The following is a 21228-nucleotide window of genomic DNA, read 5'->3' as shown; positions in this document are numbered from 1 at the left end:
CCATAAGTATTACCCTGCTAACCATTATATGACGAAATTCAAAAGGGACATTGATGTGAACTGTTCTTTTTGCGAAATCACCCTGAGACCACCCAGCACCTTTTTTGGATCTGCACACACTCCACAACCTTCTGGAAAGACTTCTGCAGCTTTATTATGAAAGAACTTTACAAGGACTTTACTTTGAAGTGGGAAAATGTTGTGTTTTGTTTTTTTAGAAAACAAATAAAGAAGATATTTTCTTTATTATAAATTTACTAATTGTGCAAGCTAAATTCTATATCCACAAATGCAAATATGTAAAACAAAAACCGGCCTTTAAACATTTTTATTGTGATATGTTATCGTATATAAAATTAATTTGTGGTTCATTGAACAAAAAGGCTATGAAAACTAGAAATATTTGTATAACTTACAATTTGTTTGAATGTATGTGATACCTATCCCCCTGGCAAGGGTAATATTAAGTTGTATGTTCTGTATACTTTGTATACTATTGTTTACGTGTGAGCAATAAAAAAAAAAAAAATCTGGAACAAATACGCGAATGAAGCGATTTCACGTGTTCTAGTTCACGTGTTCATTCATTTCATTCACGACATCCGGCGCGAATTCGCGTCTATTCGCATCTTTGCATTGACTTTTTATGTAATCGCGCCGTGCGAAACGCTCGCTTCGCGTTGTATGTGAACGCACCATTAGACTTCACGTCAACTCCCCCTAAAATAGGCCTACTTATTCATGAAAAAGAAACAGTAGTGAAAATTTATTTTTTCACTGATCAAGTTTGACATATTTTGTTCTGAAGTGGACAGCAGGATCATGCCATTTTATCAGAATGCAAAACATCTCATGGATTTGAGAACCCACAGATGAAAAGAAGATGAAGACACATAAAGTGTTGAAATCCCCTCTATTTCATTCTGAACCTAATGACAAACATGGCCAGTTGCTCTATTAATGGTCTTTTACAAGAGAACACTGACAAATATTTATTTAAAAAAAAAATCATAAAGAACACAAGCACTTTTAGTTTGACTATTTTGTCACATAGACATTCATGTTGTTGTCCCCGTTCTTGAGTATTCATGTAAACAACAAAACTGTCATGCCCAGAGGCCTGTATACATTTGCATAATGTTTCTGCAATGCATCATTGTAATCAAATATTGGTTTTGTTGTTTAAGTTAAAGACTTGTTGTTCCTCCTTTCCATTTTATTGTTGTTAGTCTTGTAAGAGAGAGAGAGTAATTTTTACAGTCTTTATTCCAGTTCAATATTTTTACTTGCTATAAAAACAATGCTTTAAGTCTATTTTTGTTGCTGCATCTCCATAAATTATTTTCTAAAGTAAAGGTGTTTACACTCAAGAGGGCAAGCACATTTAACACAGTTATTTACTAGTGCTGCAAGAAAGAAAATCTGCTTTTACTTTTTAAGGAAAATGATAAAGGCAGTTTTATCAGCAGAAGATTTATTTTACAATGTTTAAATACACTTTTCACTGAAGCTCTGTTAGTCTTTCATTTATAAAGCTACTGATTTTTACTCCTGAAAAATATACTGCATATTTACATTTAAGATGTGTAGATGTAGTGCTTATTTATTGAAATAAATTGAATGTGTTGATACGTCTAACTGAGTAAATGTTTTAAGAAGTGGAGTATAATGGGGCAATTTTACTCAAACTCAAATATTAATCATCCGCAGTGTAGGCTGCTTGAAAGCAAACAAACTTTCACAATACAATGTAATGGCAGCCATTCATTTTATTGAATAAGTCAAAAGGGGAAAAATAGTGTTTTTTTATTATCGTGAATAGTGAAATAACAAGAAGAAAAATGCTTAGTTCATCCTTTAAAAAAATATTTCACATGTTTACCTCCTTGCCTGATCCTAGGAAGAGATAAATATTATGATCATGAAAGACTTCAGCCATCCTAATGCTCTTTGTTGTGGTCAGGGAAACACTTCCACTCCCTGATGGCCAAAACAGAGAGAATGAGAAGGAGCTTCTTTCCCCAGGCCATCCGTGTCCTGAACCAAGTACAGTGCTAGGACTAGGTTCACTATACAACACCACACACTTGAAGCAATATTACATTCTGCATATCATATTATTATATTATTATACATCTACAACATCACCTCTATAACATCAGCTTGTTGCAGGTCAACATTTCTGCACAATTGCACTTTACCTTGAACAATGTACATATTGCCAGTCAAACTGTTGCTGCTACCACTTCTACATCTGTCATTATGCACAGTATGAATATTAATTTGGGTTGGAGAATTGAGGTCCCCTGAGTTGTTAGGATGTTGGGCCTTGACAGAAATGAATGAAGAGGCCCAAACCATCGAGACAAGAGGGGTTAGTTGAGTGAACGGTCCTGTGGGCCAGTGCTGGCACAGCTTTTTGGGGGCTGACTCCAGACCTAATTTGTTTGATCAGGAGAGCCCACACTGCAATTCAAGCAGGTAATCCCACAAAATAATTTAATGTGGTTGCTCACATGTTTCAAAAAGGGGAGAACCCTTACTGTGATTACTGGAGAACCCTTACTGTGATTTGAACGGGGGCCCCCGGCTGCCTTTGATCGTGAGAGCCCATACTGCAATTTGAACAGGAGAGCTCATGAGTTGAATGAACATGAAATTCAAGCTGTGATTTAAATGGGAGGGCTCACGCTACAATTCGAAAAGGAGGGGACCCCAAAAACATTTCACCAAGGGGTTCAACATGCTGTGTGACTCATTTATTGGGAAGCGATAAGATTTTTTTAGCTTGTCTAATGTGTGCCAGGTCTGTTCTGATAGAGTGGAAGGCTTCGGAGGACCAACTTCCAAGAGCTTTAATTTGGAGGTCAGGTAAGCCTTTATGGAAGGCTGTTGTTGCAGCTCCTATGCAGAACGAATGAAGGGAGAAGAGATTGGGCAGTATATCTGAATTAAGCAGGACATAGCTGAGGTGTTTTTGAAACCAGTGTCTCGAGACTGGCTTGTGGTCATCAAGTAGTGGGTCTGCAGGGGAATGGATTTTGGTTTTTGGTAGTGACTGAGGGCTTGTTAGGGTTGGATGGGGGTTTGTAGATTAAAGATGAAGTGGAATGGCCATGTTTTTGCTTTTTTTAATATGGAATCTAATGGTGTCATTATTTAGAATTTGGAGGTCTGAAAAAGTGGGGTGAAAACTAGGATCAAATTTGGAATTTATGAAGATTTCTGAGGAAACCAAAGAAGGAGAGAACATATGAAGCATATAAACATAGCGTCCAGTGTTCTAAATGTGTTGTGTGAATGATAGACTGAACGGAGAGTGGTTAGGCAATTTTATAATAGGTGTAGTGTCAGAGGTTGCCTCGAATCAGTTCTGGTGGGCTGGATTTTTTGGATTCCTTTAGTGAGGAGAGAAATTTGGGGGTTGTTTAGTGAGGGGCATTGTTGGCCATGGATTAGTTTGTAGAAGAATGTATGCCATTTAGGTATACTTTGATTGTTCCAGATTGCAAATGCTTTGAAATATGGAGGTGGGTAGAAAATGAGGAGATAGAGATGAATGAAAAATTGGGAAAGGGAATGCTGTTACTTAGATGAAAAAGCTTGAATTATGAGTTCACGAGTTAGGCTGTGGAGGTGTCTGAGTGGATGTTTTACTGGAAGATCAGTTCCGAAAAGGGAGGCACTTGAGTTGGAGTCTTGTCTGCTTCTGGGGCTAATGTCCTGAATTTCTGGAAGAGAAAACGAGAGAGGCAGTCAGCAATTTGATTTATACGACCTGGGATGTGTTGTGCTTTTGATGATGAATTGGTCGCAGGCGGAGATCCAAATGAGACATCTTAATAGTAGCATGATTTCCGGGGAATGTGAACGGCCTTTATTGATACATTGGACTGTTCCTTTATTGTCACAATGGAAAAGTATACTTTTAGATAGCCATTCCTTTCCCCATAGATGAGCTTCTGCTACAATAGGGTATAGGTAAAAAAAGGTGGTGGAAACATCTGATTGGGGAAGACCAGATAATATCAGTGGTTTTGAAAGTACCCTCCAAACCCTACAGTGGGGGCAGCATCAGTGAATAACTGCAGGTCGCTGGGGGTGGAGAGGATGTCTTCGTAGAAGGAGAGTCTAGGGGAGTTCTTTGAGGAAACAGTGAGAAAGTCACAGAGCAGATGGATATGGAGAGGTATTGCGTAGTTATTTGACATGATCCAGCAGAGGGCTTCAGAGAGCATATCAAGAATTTTGGGGCTATTTTTGCAGCCGAAGGTTAGACAGACAGCAAAGTAGTATTTGTCTCACCTGCGAATCCCAAAAAGGTGCCAGAAGTCTGGTTGGATTGGCATAAATTTAAAAGCAGAGGTGATGTCCAATTTAGCGAGCCAGGCCCCTTGGCTGGTGATTTAAATGAATTTAACAGCTTGGTCTACATTGTGATATTGAAGGGAGTACTCATCACTTGGGATTGGACTGTTGATGCTTGGGTAGATATTTTCATGGGATGCTGAAAGTTCGATGATAATATGCTTTTTTCCTGAGAATTTCCTTGTGGCAATCCTGACGGGACTGATGCGGAAGAGTTTAAAGCAGGAAGGATCAAGGGGGCCAATCATGATACCTTCATCTAGTTCCTTTTTTAGGTTAGTGTCGACGACCTCTGGTTCTGCCGACGCTGACTGTAAATTACTGCAGATTATGCTGATATCTGGTAGACTTTATAAGCCTTGACTTATACCTGAAATTAGAAAGTTTGTGAAATCTTTGTTTGAGTGTTTTTTTAGTTCTTAAGCCAAGACAGTAATTACAGATTACTACATTACAGCATTACTCTCTGATCTTTCAAGCCGCCTCTGTTTATCAGTTTATGTGGTTATTAAGTACAATTTGTACATATTGCATGTGTTGTACATATACACTATGCTCAAGGGTGTTGTTATGCAGTTGCTTAGCATTTGTAACACATTTCTAAATTTCTGTGAACCCCTTTATGCTCTGCAAGTTGATGGCTGATCGTTTAGAATGTAACAACTCACTCCTCCGATAACTGCAGCTTTGAGGTATTATTCATGTCTGTTGTAGAAACAGTAAAGAACTAGATATATGTAGAAGTTTATTAGTTAGGGATTTGTTGAAATGCCTAAACCATAGTATGAGAAAAAGCAAGCACCACTAATAATTAAAATTTTCTTGAAGACAGTTCATTCCAAACCATTCGTAAATGTTTATTTTGTAGTTATGCAGAATACATCTGACATTGTCATGATAAAAATACCATGCTCAGCAACATCCCATTTTAAATCTGTCAAGCCAAGAGAGAAACCTTATGAAATCAGTTAATAAGACATATTCTCCATTGTAAGGCCTTTCATCACATGAAACTGTCTGAAAAAGCAGGTGGCTTAATCCTGAATTGCTCCCAAAACCCCTTACAAACACTGAGACAAATACGGCATTGGTTTAACCGTACAGATGAATAGGGGGCAGTATGTATTTCAAAATTGCTTTTGTATATGTACCAGTAGTCTTTTCCAGTTGTTTAACTGACTTCAAGATATGACCACTTTAACCCAAATTTTAAATATATATAAAATAAAATATTTTACTCAAAGGTCAGAGCATGTAAACTTTGACATCAACTAAGAAATCTAAACTTCTTTGCGTAGGGCAATCCGAATGCTGCTGAATATTTTCCCCAGTGCCTCAAACAAGGGGTCACAGAAGGTATGGATACAGAGAGAGTAGATTTGACTCAGGCACTGGGTTTCGATCAGATAGCTCTTGATGCAGGGCATGACAGTCCAAATGTGACAGAAGGAGATGCAGGCGAAACAGAAGCCCCACAGCAGTGCCACTGGGATGCCAAAGATAGCTGACAGCACACGGTAACACCAGTACTTGGAGACGGTAAAGGTTGTGTAGCTGGCCTTCCACACTCCATCCATACTGTGGGTGCCATCCGGCTCGGCTATCACATCCTCAAAATCCACCTTGGATTAACAAAAATAAAAAATAAAACACACATTAATATTGTTGCTTTCAATTGTGTTATTCAGTAGGGATATAGTACAGTTGAAGGTCAAATATAGTACAGATGAACATTCTGCAGAAATGCCCTAATCTTAGGTGTCATTTACAGGTGTGAAGGGTGGGACATGTCCCTACCACTTTTTGATTTAGTCAGTTTTGTCCCCACCACTTTTTGAAATGGTTTTCTTCAGATAAGTGTCTAATGCAGAAGTAACATCTTGAGCAGGAGTTTCCATTTCATTCGTTTGTGTTGTAATAAGTTTAATGTTATGATTCATACTCATTGCAGCTGTTATCAGTGGCGCTGAGTGACAGCAGGCAGGAGGTTCTCTTGTGCAGACAGATGTGCGCTCTACTGGCTCTGCTGTTGCATAGCTCGTGCTCCTTTCCAGTTAAAACGCTAAGCAAAATACAAACAGATGTGTCCCTGCTCATTCCATACATTCACTGATGTACAGATGCAATCTTTACTAGAGGAGAAAACTTTACCTTTTTACCTCTTTTGCCCTTCAAATCTAACAGCATATTCAATTCAAGTGTTGTTAAAGTAAGAATAAAGTTTCATTATTCAGCGTGGTCACGTAGTACCTGTAACTGTTCTTAGGGCTGCTTAGGTTGGACAAATCACAATCGTTTGTGGTAACTGGTCATCATAATATGACTGTGGCGGATTTCCATACACAGGTACAAAACCCTTGGAATTATAAAGTTAAGATTCAGGCTGCAGATGATGTTTGGATCACTCACCATTGGTAATCAGTACATAGATTCAGAATTTATAATGTATAATTTTTTTTTTACATGATTGGCAGTGTCACTCACTATTTAAAAAGGGCATTATAAAAGCATGCCTAAATAAATTAGAATAGAATAAAAATTGAATGAAAATCACAATTGCATTGAGAGCTTGTGAATCTGAATCGAATGTAATAGTGAAATCTGTATGCATATCACAGATGTGACACATTGGATAAAAGCATATGCTAAATTACTTCATGTACGTAAATGTACTTGCATGAAGCAGAGATATGTTTGCAAAACCATCTTGGCAAATTACATATCTACAACGTATTGAGCAATCAAAAGTCAATGCCAACAATAAAACTTGGCAGACTTGTGGCATGGATTCTCTGCTGGTCATACAGTACTCCTAAAATGGGTGATGATTAATACTCCAAACAGCGACATTTGATATCAAAATTCCACCATCAGTAGGTGGCAGTCTGGCACCTTGTTTATTTTAGCTTCAAAACTCAGAACAACCACAGAGAGCATTCAAATGAACTAATTTAGTAAGTTATTTACCATCTTTATGCAAAATCTATTTAAGATCTGATAAAAAGAAGTATCACATCTTCAGAGACTGCAATTAATATGCAATGTGCAGTTTGTTTAGACAGCAGAAAACATGGTGCACTAGTGCTTTAATGCTGATATCATTTGGAATTCAGCCTAGTAGTTTCTTAAGTGAGAGGATGATTAGTGAACATGTAAATCTCATAAAAGAATAATGGTGTGAAGAAGCTCTCTAGATATTCAAAAGCTATTTTCACATTTCCTGTAATACTGTTGTACATCTTATTATGGAAGTATAGATTTGTTCCCATAAATGTAATGCTACCAAGAATAACTATCACAGTCAACAGTGACTGAATACATGCTGTAATTTATTACTTAAATTGCATATATCTCAATAGTCTGTCAATTGCAAAAAAATGTCCACAGTGATGTGAATTGTTGAAACGCATGGAAGCTGCTGAAGTAGTTATAAGTCTTTCTGTCTGACACACCCTTTTACCTCCTATAAATACTGATATTATGGCCTGTCCTGGCAGTTGAAGTGGGTTTGATGCTATTTTTGGGTAATGCCTTTTAGCTACAGTGTTGTGCAGCATGCACGCAAGCAAGTCAACATATCCACTTGTTTTAATTGTGCTTTTTAGGAAGCTAGTGAATTAATGAGTAAGCATAAGCATAGAGTTTGCATTATTCATCAGTTTAGAGACATATTTTTGGTGAATACAGGTAAAGTGGTACACTTTCTGGCAAATTTTCAATGGCATTGTTTTTTAATACAATCCAAATGACTAAAACAACATCATCCCATCATAATTTAGGATTAACATAATGCAGATTTAATAGTAATTGAAGAATATCCACATAAAGATGACCCGCTTTACAAGTCATCCCACTTTACTTGCATTAACCTTATATATTTATGCGTTTTGACTCATAAAGGTCATTTCTATTTTATTTTTTGTGCTTGCTATTGGCTTATCCAAAAATACTTTTCAAACCAAATAAGTTTAAATGGTATTACGAATGAAGTAAGATACCATTTCAATGCCAAACTTTGTAACAGATCCAGATCTTTTAGGTTAAAGCATGGTGACAACAAAAATTCCACATACCTTCACAACATCTTCATTGATCTGCTTGGGGTCCCTGTTGATCAAGTCAATCTCCTTGGTGTGGCTATCTCTCATGATTTTCTCCTTGTTGGTGTTATACTGGTCTGCCATATTGGGTGCCTCTGGCCCAGGACAGGTCAGAGTGGTCGAGATGTATTTTAGAAGGGTCCTTAAAGCAAACTAAATTAGTGACCAAAGAAAAAGTTTCTAAATGGCCACACAGTCCCTAGTCCCTCTTAATTCGCCAATCTGTGGACTGACGACACGCCTGGAATGCTTGGGACAGCTGCGTGGTTCTGTCTCTCGCTCTCACTCACACTGACTGTCTCACCCTACTGATCTTACCCCTTCTCTACCCCCACTCAACAACTATACTGCCCCCAACAACCCACATACTCCAGTCCATAACTCACACACTTGGTAAAAGCTCCCCTATAGGGGAAACCAGAGGGCCGTGTCACATTTCACACACGGCTGCGGGGTCAGCCAGGCACAGTTGCACAGTGGCATGAATTTCCACTGTGAAGTGACACTTTGAAAGCTTATTGCCAAAGTAGAGTATTGTATTTCAAGGGATAGTTCACCCAAGTGAAAAATCTGTCATCATTTTCTTAACCAAACTTGTGTGACTTACTTTCTTCTGAGGAACACAATTCAAAACATATTAAAGTGCATGGTTACTGAGATTTATAAGTGAATGGTGACTGTTTGGAGGCTAACATTTTGCTTAACATCTCCTTTTGTGTTCCACATAAGAAAGAAACTCATACTGGGTTTGGAACAATATGAGAGTGAGAAAATTAGAGAATTTGTATTTTTGAAGAATTTGTTTATTTATTTATTTTTTAGCACTTTTCACAATACATATTGTTTCAACGCAGTTTTACAGTAAATAGTGCATTAATACAGGTAATATATTTAATATAATAATTAATAGTGCCTTAATTTACCTCCCGTTTTTTGAAGCAGTATTATTACAGGCTTTAAACTATTATATTCCAATAACTTCTTACACATTGTTAAAATGCAGTGTTGTCTTAAAATCTTAAGAAGTAATTTTGCATAGGGCCTTGTTTTTAGAGCACAAGTGCTATGTGCAGCACTATGCGATAAGTCATACGCACAAAGTCAATGGCCAGGAGGTTTTCATTCAAGCATGCGCTAGGTGCAGGTGGGTTTGGTGAAACTGGACATGCAAAGCGCTCTTGTGCTGGGTCAAGTGCAATTTAATTCATATAATATATGTATACACCAGCGATATATAAACAAAGAAAGCACATTACATTTTTGTGTGATTCTGCTGTTACCTCACTCATCATTGTTATTCCTCTCGTGTAAAAAGAATGACACTGTTAGAACAAAATGGGAATTTATTTGAACACCCTGCCTTCCTTTCTCCTGCCCCAAAAATAGGAAAAGGAGGCATGAAATGTGCTGGAGGTGTGTGTTCTCTTTCTATTAATTAGATAAATATTCTCAGTGTTCGGTGTGCTGGGCTGGGGTTTAAACCTGAGGGATGAAAGGTACAAAAATAACCCACCTAGACATGCCTGTGTCTACTCTTTATATTTGTTGGACTGTTTATAACAGCAGGAAATGAACCATCCTTTTCTCTACTTAGTATAGATCAGCTTGCAGCACCACACTACACTGTACTACATTAACAAGCACTGATTTAAATTCAGAATGTAATCTGAAACGCAAGAATATTTAAATGTGCAAGCCAAAATTAGAAGTCAAAGCTGGTTTCTCTATTGCTATGCATACTGGTGCTGCTATGCATACATGCAGGTTTAGGCAGAATACTTTGTATTCTGGGCTGAATACTAAATAATCTCTCTTAAATGTATTCAGTAATGTATTCTAATGCATCACATAAAAAAGTAATTTATGAAGAATACAAGGATAATTTTAGAATATATAGGCAAGGCACAATTGGAAGAATTATGTGTAGTATGTCATTATTATCTTATATGAACAGCAACATCTCCACTATTGAAATCTAAGTCAGTCTAAACAGCCAGCTAGCTATCTATCAGCAAGTTGAATGAACTTAGCACTACATTGATTTCTTTAAATTAGAAGGAATAAGGTGGCAGATGGCAGATTCAGTCAACTACAATATCTTGTCCATGCTGCCTGTACCTCCAAGACCCAAAAGCCCCAAGCTGTGACGTTGTAGCAACCAAGCAGGATTGTTTGTGAATGTTCAGAATGGGATTATTTTGTTTTTAACTTTTTTGTTTTTATTATTATTTCATTGGACTGACATATATTTTGACACAAAATTGGATACAAAATGCAAATTAACCATATTTTCAAGATGATAACTGGATGCCACTTGCAGAAATTAAACACACAACGTAGTGAGGTCCTGCAACATTTAGTAAATTAATGATTTGAACTAGGCTTGCTTCTATATTTAGGCCCATTTATTCTTTGTATTTTCTACTTCTTATATTACTGACACTTTAATTTTTTAGGTGCTTTTAATCATTACATTTCTTTTAATATTGTTCATTTGAAATTGTATATAAAAAATAACATTCTGGTGCGATTCTAAAAGTGCTTTAACAAAATGTTACTATTAACTGCATTCTGAATACAGGTGCTAGAAAACTTAATGGGGGCTGAATACAGTTACTTCATTTTTGTATTCTGAACACGTAACACCACTGGTATGTATTCCTTTACAGCCCAACCCTGCATACAGATACTGTTTTTTTTTTTTGCCATTCATTCCTGAATACATGGAACAATTTTGATCTAATTGCTCTCCGAACAGCTCTCCTCAAAGTCTGAAGCAGGGAACTGCACCAGCTCATCATTATAGATTATATCCCTTTAACTTTGTGAAGAACACATAAAAGTACTAAAATAAATAAATAAAAAAGACCACAAAGTAAGTAGATGGTATGGCAGCAAAGCAACATTGTGTAAATGTGCCTTTTTGAGAATGGCAATTTCTGTTTAAAAAGGGCACCATCCATCCTTCATGGTGAGAAGAATATCTCCTCAGAATACTATTATGAGATGTGGGTTGGTGCTGTTTTGGTGGCACAAGGGGGACCTACACTATATTAAGCAGGTGGTTTTAATGTTGCGGCTGATCGGTGTAGAATGGAAAGTCCTCTTTTAGTCATGTAGCTGTCAGTCAGTGAACACACTCACTCACAATAGCATTCATCTTTTCATTTTCACCCAAGGTCAGAATTTCATGTGTGTGTGTGTGTGTGTGTGTGTGTGTGTGTGTGTGTGTGTGTGTGTGTGTGTGTGTGTGTGCGTGTGTGCATGCACGCGTAAGGGTGTGTTTACATAATAAGCAATGGTCTTTTAGTCTTTCTGTGCACAATTCCCTTATTTTGCTACTATCCGTTTTTCTTTTTCTTACAAAAATAAAATGGCACATGTTCAATTTACTCATCTTTGGATTAATTTTCATTTGTATGTGGCCCAGATTAGACCTACAATTAAAAATTAAAGCAACTAATCAACTAAATGAAAAGGACTGAACATGAATAAACAGTTTTCAGATAAATAACGCTCTGCCATAGCAGTTTTACAAAACTGGATAAAAAATTATCCTATATTTTTTTATGCCTAAATATTTGTGAAAAATTGTACAAATGACATGTACATGTACATTTACATTAACAGTACTAATGTAAAATTACATCATATACATTTTGTATTAGCAAATGTGTTTCTCATCATCAAAGTGGGAAAAACAGATGGAAAAGTTTGTAGTTTGTCATTGCATTTTTAGCAACGACAAGTCTATCAATTAGTACTGCTCTATTTACAATTTCCAAGACTGGGAATTGATTGCTTTGCACTCCTGAGCAAACTATATATGTTTTTGTTAGGGCAGAGTGGTCCAAAAACTATAAAAACCTCTACAAGAAAAGTATATAGTAAGTTAATTTCAAATGTGCTGCAAAGACATGTCCAACATTATCTAAAATGAAACAGCTGTATACCGTACATGTATACGTTGAGTTTGTAATCAATAAAATAATATTTGCAGGGATTTCATAGCATTTCTCTGAAACATTTCTAGAGAACTGCATCAACAGAGGAAAGAGAACCATGCCCATAATGCTGTTGCCTGGAACATATAATAATAAAGAGAACACACTGATTCTAATGAACCCACAGCACTTCCCAAAACGTCTGCAGAAGGGGGAGATGACAATGTCCAGCACACTGTGCCACACCACCTTTACCCAGTGCAATGACCAAGAGCTGCACACTTGGAATTATCAGTCTAAAAAGGAGAGAAGGCAGATATGTTATAATTAGCGTTTCTGTCTTATTTTACACTTAAACACAGCTTTTGACAGTTAAATATATTTCTTGGATGTACTTTGGTGTAAGATAAGCCTCCTTGGCAAGTACGTAGATTTACTTGACAGATCATGTTATTTTAAGTACACTTGGCATTTACATTTCCAGGAAAAAAAAAATATATAACGTGATGTTCCACAAGGTTATGTCCTGGGGCCTTCCTGATTTTAATTTTATTATTAACAGGGATTATACCAGCTTTGCTTGATAATAGAGCATATCTATATCTATATATCATATAATAGAGCATAATAGAGTATAGCAGCCACCCAAAATGATCTAATAGATTTCCACAACAGGTCTACTCTGTCAATGATTTCAGTTTGTTGATGGCCTTTTTTTATTTATTTGCACTTGAACAATAATACAACACTCCCATCTGAAAAGACCAGGGTGCTGGTCATCAGAAAGATAATGCTGGTCAGCAGCTTCTTCAGCAAGGTTTCACTGGTGAAAAGCACAGCTATGCTGGTTCACCAGTTTAACCAACGCCAAGCTAAAAACTAACCAGCCTAGATGAACATGGAAATTGCATGCTGGTTAAGATGGCTGGTTACAAGGCTGTGTCTAGTATAATTAGAGCATACACTGGTGACCAAAGTTTGGAATAATGTACAGATTTGCTGTTTTCGGAAGGAAGTTGGTTCCTTAATTCAACAAAGTGGCATTCAACTAATCACAAAGTATAGTCAGGACATTACTGATATAAAAAAACAGCACCATCACTATTTGAAAAATTAATTTTCATGCTAAATTGTTAATTTGGTACTAGAAAATCACTCGCCATAATATCAAACACAGTTGAAAGCTGTTTGGTTTATTAAGTGAATTTTAACATTGTCTTTGTGTTTGTTTTTGAGTTGCCACGGTATGCAATATACTTGCATGTTTTAAGGTCAATATTTGGTCAAAAATGGCAAAAAAAGAAACAACTTTCTCTAAAAACTTGTCATTGAGGAATGAAGGCTATATAAACTGGCCAAAAAACTGAAGATTTCATACAAAGGTACACTACAGTCTTCAAAGATAAAGGATAACTGGCTCTAACAAGGACAGAGAAAGATGTGGAAGGCCAGATGCAACTAATCAAGAGGATAAGTACACTGAGTCTCTAGTTTACGAAATAGACACCCCACATGTTCTCAGATGACAGCTTCTTTCATTGAATTATACCTGCTCAACACCAGTTTAATTTACAAAAGTAAAGAGAAGACTAGGTGTGCAGGCCTTATGTGAAGAATTCACACTTTTGAAACATAAATACAAAAAGAAAAGATCAGATTGGGCAAAGAATCACAGACATTGGACAACAGATATCTGGAAAAGAGTGTTATGGATCTTAACCCAACTGATATTTTGTGGGATCAGCTAGACTGTAAGGTGTGTGAGAATTGCCTGACAAAACAGCCACATCTATGGCAAGTGCTGCAGGAAGTGTGGGGAGAAATGTCACTTGAGTATCTGGACAAACTGACAGCTAGAATGCCAAGGATCTGCAAAGCTATCATTGCTGCACATGAAGGATTTTTTTGATGAGAACTCTTTGAAGTAGTTTAAGAAGTTCTGAAAATAAATAAATCAAATTGTAATAGTAATTTATCGTGTGATTAATGTCGTGACTATACATTATGAGCAGTTGAATGCCACTTTGGTGAATAAAAGTACCCATTTCTTTCCATAAGAACAAAATCTGTACATTATTCCTAACTTTTTGCCGCCAGTGTACATACAATAAATACCTAATACCACTCAATCTGAACTCCAGGTTTAAACAGTTGGGGAAATGTTATAGTCTTCACCTAATCGGTTCACAAATTGTCAATTGACCCTTTGCTAAACCCCCCTTGTTTACGGTTGCTTTCTCTGACATGCTCTGCAGAACTTTCCATAGGAATGAATGGGAGATTATTTAGCTAATTATTTTCATAAACGGAATGGATAATAATCTTAAATGGGCTGGAATGAAGAGTAACACTTTAAGACATATTTATCAGAGGTTTTATTTCTTTTTAACAGATAAAGAAAAACGATTAATCACTGTCACTTGAAAAGAGAAAAGGATAATTTGATAGCAATTATACACCTGACAACATTAATGTAAGTCAACAGAACCGCTAATAACATCTCATAACACTCATTTTGATGCTGTGAACGGTTTATTTACTATAGCTTTTACATGCATGAATCAATACATAAATGAGATAGTTCAGTTATTACCTTTAATTTAACTTGGAGAAAATGTAGACTGATGCTATTCATGTGCATTCGGTAATGGGGACTGACACCGTTTAATCCATAGTATGGTCTTCTAGATATTTATTTAGAGTATTTTTATTTTGATCCTCTCTGGGTCACTATTGCAAGTGACCTGACAACATCGTGTTTTAATTAATTTTTTTTTTGGATGATTTTGATAAAATCCCGCTTAAAACCACGCACACACACTCCACTCCTATATACGCTCTAATTGGGAAATAGCAAACATATGTCAGAATAATGGCGGCACTGCAAAAGTTGCTAAGACAGGATTGGTCAGAAACCTTTTTAAGGCGGGGCTTATCAAAGGGTCAATTATCATTAATTAATATGATATTTATATCAATATATTATATAATTTTATCAATAAATGGCAAAACAATATAGTAATACTTAGTACTTAATTATAGATTCTAACTTAACATTTATAATTATTTTAATTGCACGTGGTTTTTTCTTTCTTTTTTTAAAACTTTTTATTTGTTGGTTTATTGCAGTTGATTGTTGACTCAATGGTGACTCACCAGATATGTAGACAACTGAGGACAGCAAAGATAATACCTGCCACGGCAAGCAGAAAGGGAATGATGCAGTAAATCCAGAGTCTAGACAGCTCAAACAGAGCACAGCCACACATTATCAAAGCTCCTCACTGAAGCAGGCTCTGCTATCACATCCTCAAAGGCCACCTGAGCGGACACATCAAGAGAAAAGCAATTTTTGGTTGCCAAAGCTTTGGACCTATATTACTCTGCCTAACTGATATCTTGGTAACACTGAGTAAAATAGGCATTTATTCCATTAGTGGTCAAAATGTTACATTTTTACTGGCACTAATTGCACAGATGCCAAAAAAGTGTGTGATGCATGAATACTGTGTGCAACACTGTATGACTTTATATGCTGTGAACACCACATGCCATCTGCAATTTGATTACATTTTATGGGCCTTTACAATTAAATCCTGTAGTACTCCTTTTTATCATTAGAGGACAGTATAGCATTATAAACATAGCCTACCATACATTGACCCAAGATTACCATCCATTCTGATATAACTATAGGTATTTCAGCAACACTGTACATCATTTATTTTAAGAAGACGCTATTATATAGTTCACATTTGCACTGGGACGAAAGGGGCTAGTTGTCACATGGAAAAGTTGCTATCACATTTTTGCCTTTGGGGCACAAAAGCTCAATGTGTGGCACATTAATTTGTTTCTTTATTCCTGAACAATAAGTGGCAATGTTTAATAGCCTTTATGTAATCTAGACCTTGAGGTTTGTGTCCCTACAGTAACTGACTTTCTAAAATAACCCCACCATGAGAAATATTTATTTGAGTAAAAAGTGTGACTACTAGCCCCGGTCTCCCCTTCATAACTGATGAAGGGGAAAGAAAGAAAAAACAAAAAGATTCACAATGTGTCTAAACTGAGGAAAAAAAGACTAAATGAGGCTGAGGGAACCACCTATGTGTATGTACACAATAAATGTCTGGTGGCCTGAAAAGAGAAGGCCACTGGCCTGAATAGTGTTGATTGTTTGACTCACCTTTAGGCACTTGATTCCCTTTGGGTCTCTGTCCTTAATGAGAGTTTTGTGTTACTGCAAGCAGCCAATGAATCCTCCTGTCCTTCTGTTTGCTCTTCTGTAGTACCACAGGTATCATTTTGATTAATTTCATAGAGATCCAAGAGTGAAGACTCCTCTCGTCTTCTCTTATCTCTATATCTATAGTGATGTCCTTTGAAGATGTTTCCTGGTACATGATGTGCGGTAGTGTGTGTGTATGGTTGTGTATCTGATTGTTGTAGAGGCTAAACTGTGGACCTACTAATGCATCTTCCCAATAGCATCTTCTCATTAAGAGATTCATCCACTTACACTGAGATGGGACATAACACAAATATTTGTGCCGCCTCACAACTTACTATATTAGTTCCTCAAGAGGACAACAAAGAAGTGACTGGCTTGATTTAGATCATGTCAGAGGTTGATTAATTGGATGGTTTGGAGGCTGAATACAAAATACTAGCCAAATTTAGTCTGAAATGTAAATTACTTTAAATAATTCACCAATAATAATAATGATAATAATTATCTACACTAATTTACTCACACTTGTGTAGTTCCAAACGCAATCGACTTTCTTCCATGGAACACAAAAGTAGATGGTAGAATGCTGGTACTGTTATTCTGTCACAATTCCTTACTCACTATTCACTTCAGTCAATAGAAATCGATACTCACTATCAACATTCAATAGAAAGTCATACAAGTTTGTATTGAAATGAGGGTGAGTAAATGTATACATTTTTGTGTGAATTAACCCTTTAATTTCTTGTTTGTAGAACTGTTGTATAAAAGCAAACTTACGGTCATACTGTTGGTTGAAATATCAGCACGCCTGATATAGTTTATGAAATGTTTTCATGAAAAGTGTGCTTGTGAAATATTCGTCTTTAAAAACGGCACTTAATCAATATTCGCAATGACATTTAGAAATTTGTAAGATTACAAATACTTTTTAGTTCCACTGTATGTTGATTAACAATATATAACTATGGCATTGATTGAAGATTAACTGGGATAAATGGTGGTATGTCTGGATTAGGCTTTTATTTATCCAAAAACAAATAAAGGGAGGTGCACAGAAGAAAAGAATGCAGGAGAGTGGAAAGTGAAAGGTCAAGTTCACACTTTACATTACAGTGTACTTGTACAAGTACAGAGTAATACCATTAAACAACATGTCCTTAATTTGTAAATATAGTAGTTAAACTACAGTATATGCAACGTGAACATTGTTATGTAAAGAGTTACCAAAAAATGAACAAGTGGAAAAAAAAAAATCTAAAGCGGTCATGTTAAATGGATACGTGTATTTGTATATTGGTTGCTTTTTGTTTCAACTTTACAACGTTACTATCAATGTATTTTCTGGATGAACGTAGTGCGATAAAACATTCAGATACTTTTGTGGAGAGGCTATTTGCATCCAGGTGTAAATAGCACCTGCCACATAGCACAGATATCTGCACCAATAGTCAAGTGGAAATATAGAATGTACAAAAAAAACAGCGCAGTGGTGAATAAAGTGAATTCATGGCGTTCCATTTGCGTCAAAAAAGAGTCAACTGCTGTATACAAGCTGCATCCGAATATCCATTCTTCCGTACTATATAGTATGCCAAAAACTGTTTGCCAATTACTGTGCCAATGGAGTAATCATCAGTGTTAATAACACAGTTAGCGAGAAATACCCTGATGACCTACAATTTTCAGCTAGATTCTGAAGTGCGAAATCGACTGGACACCTTATGATCCCATAATACCCCAGGAGTTGAGGAGACGTCATTTAAAAGAATGGTGAGTTGGACGGCTCTTTTCAACTGTTTGTTCTATATACACTAAATAATTGTTTCTTGTGCTCAGAAGGTGCTTGTTTAACAAAACCAGAGTCGAGGATTTTCGCGGTGGTTGTTCTTACCTCATATATTCTGGTCATGGGTCAATACCCATGTTCCCGTATGAAGTATGTCTGGAATCTATTCATTCTACTTGCATGCATACCTAAAGAACGTACTATTTAGCAGGCAGAGAAGTGCATCCTTCATCAAATACAGCACATACTTTGACAGTACACAATTCGGACACAGGGATCCTCTGAAGGGGGATGCAGTAATGTAGAGCTACAGCATGATAATGAGCAGATTTGACTGGCTGTCACAGACTGCTTATACTCTGTCAAACTGAAGAAACAATGTGAATATATTTGAGGTAGTCTACAGTTATTTTAAGTTGTATTAGTATATTATTTTAAGTATATTACGGTATTTTAATGCATTTATTTATTAAATGCAGATAATTTTTTTAATAATTGAGGGAAGGAATGTTTGATCATTTAAACAACTTTTCCATCTCCTCTGAAGATTTGAAGGGGCTGACTGGTAAATAGCATCTGTAAATACTTTATCAGGCAATCAATGTCCATGCTTGAGACTGCATTTTGTTCTTTATGGTGAAGGAGTGTACACACAGCTCTAGGGCACTCCCTGTTGGTCTCCAAACACAGGACAACTCACAGTATATTTTCATGGTGCAATCTTGTCTATGAGAGTACTAGGACTCTTCGCTGTTTGTACCACTCCGCTTGTCTGTGTTCGCAGCATTCCAGCCAGGCTGCCAGTCCTGCATTGCTTGGCAAAACACTGCAGTCGATCCTACTTTGGCTTCATTCTGCATTATTTTCATGAGTGGAGCAAAAATAGACAAAATAGCTGCCCATGTTGTGTCTAAAATGTAAGTTATTTGATATGCCTATAAATGTTGTAAAAGCATTACTGTAACTGCTATCCTGGGATTTTCACACACAGAAGTCTCTAGAGTTTACTCAGAATGGTGCCAAAAAAAACAGCCACACCTTGTTGATGAGAGAGGTCAACAGAGAGTGGCCAGACTGGTTCAAGCTGACAGAAAGGCTACAGTAACTCAGATAACCACTCTGTACAATCGTAGTGTGCAGAATAGCATCTCAGAATGCACAACACGTCGAAACTTGAGGCTGATGGGCTACAACAGCAGAAGACAACGTCGGGCACTTTATTAGGACCATAGTGTTCCTAATAAAGTGCTCAGTAAGTGTAAGTATTGCAGGATAGTCTATCACCTCTCTGTAAGTGTAGCAGGTGTTAACCTTTCCTGCTTCTGTCTCCTAATCGTGGTTGGGAGACACAGGGGAGATTCGTCTTCTCCATGGCCGGTGATTCTCCTCCCGGGGTTAACTCCCTAAACTTCACGCTGTTTGGTGTGATGGTAGCACATAAAAGGACAATGAGGCCGTCTTGCAGAATAGTTTAGGTGCTTTATTTGACTGACTGCACTGAAATACACTGCACATAGCTAGCTACTTGCACGGATCACTGTATCACTCTCACATACACCATCAGCTGCTTCGCGGGGAACAACAAAACAGGGGGGCGCGCGCGCGCCTTCGATAAGCACACTCGCTCACTCTCGGTCACACACACACTGAGCTGTCCCGAACTGAACACTTTAAAGACACATCTCACAACACTACCCCCACCATGGACTGGCAATTAACACTAATTCCATTCCATCTAAATATACTGAGCACAATTCTCTATAGCTGTAGGCCTAAAATGTGAAGAGATAGCTGTGTCCCAAACAATATATAAATCCAAACAGGTAGGATATACCAATTTAACAAGTGTCAAACAGTGTTAAAAGTTCTAAAGCTCATTCAACAGTGAACACAGGAGTGAATAATAACAATTAACAGTAATGTAATAGTCTCTAATAAACATAAGAGTACATCACCTTTTAACTCCTATTCTTCAGTGACCAGAGGTAATACTGTCTGACTAATCTGGTAATAATCAGAACATACATCGGGTGCAATAAAGTGCAATCATGTAAAAGCATTGAAAAGCTCTTCAGTTTTTTTCTTTGAACGTGAAAAGTGCGTAGAAAAGCAAATATAAAACGAACTAGACTAGAGTTCAAAAACGCAAACTGTAAAGTCTCTAGTGCAAATAGGAACTGTCATAGGTGACTCACTCAGTGACCCAGTCCCCATACCGGACCGGTCCTCGGCGCTGACGTTGGGGTCGAGGTTCGCGCGGAGACTGGTGTTGTGGCTCTCCTACCGCACCCCCACCATGGTCAAGTATCACATGGGAAGGAGTGGATGGGAGAGACCCGATAATGTGAGAATTAGTAGCAGATGGAGTAGACGGCCAGGAGTCGCTGGGACCATCACTCTAGGCGGTAGAGTAGAGGCTTTGCAGGCCGAGATCCTCTCGATCTGCTGGGTGCCCATCCACAACTGGTGGCAGGATCTCAGAAGGCGTCCAGTTCTGGGATTGGTCCAGGACCCAGGTGTTGTCCAGGGGCTCACGGCTGCGGTAGCATTTGAGTTGATCATGGTGGACGACTTTGACCTTAGCTCTGGGGCCCTTTTGGATCCGGTAGACTAAGTCGTCTAAATGTCCCATAACAAAGTAAGGTCCCTCGTAGGAGGGGAGGAACTTTTTGACTTTGTTTCTGACATGGCGTGTTCCTTTGATAAGATACCACACCGCATCGCCGACTTTGTACTGTGTGTGGCAAGCGTTTTTGTCATATTGTCTTTTTGCACGCGTGACTGACTCACCGA

General features: G+C 37.5%; 1 protein-coding gene across 1 annotated transcript; it reads right to left on the bottom strand.

Annotated features, from left to right (window-relative positions):
- Window positions 1-5208: 5208 nt before the first annotated feature.
- On the bottom strand, window positions 5209-8801 carry LOC127646219 (caveolin-3-like). The gene is made up of 2 exons (XM_052129721.1): window positions 8442-8801; window positions 5209-5990 (listed from the first exon to the last, which is right to left on the bottom strand). The coding sequence occupies exons 1-2, from the start codon at window positions 8550-8552 to the stop codon at window positions 5649-5651; spliced, it is 453 nt and encodes a 150-aa protein (XP_051985681.1). The 5' UTR covers window positions 8553-8801; the 3' UTR covers window positions 5209-5648.
- Between the last annotated feature and the right edge of the window lie 12427 nt (window positions 8802-21228).

Source organism: Xyrauchen texanus, chromosome 7, assembly GCF_025860055.1.
Source record: "Xyrauchen texanus isolate HMW12.3.18 chromosome 7, RBS_HiC_50CHRs, whole genome shotgun sequence".
NCBI lineage: Eukaryota > Metazoa > Chordata > Actinopteri > Cypriniformes > Catostomidae > Xyrauchen > Xyrauchen texanus.
The sequence above is the reverse complement of the archived record's forward strand: the minus strand, read 5'-3'. Positions and strand labels throughout refer to the sequence as shown.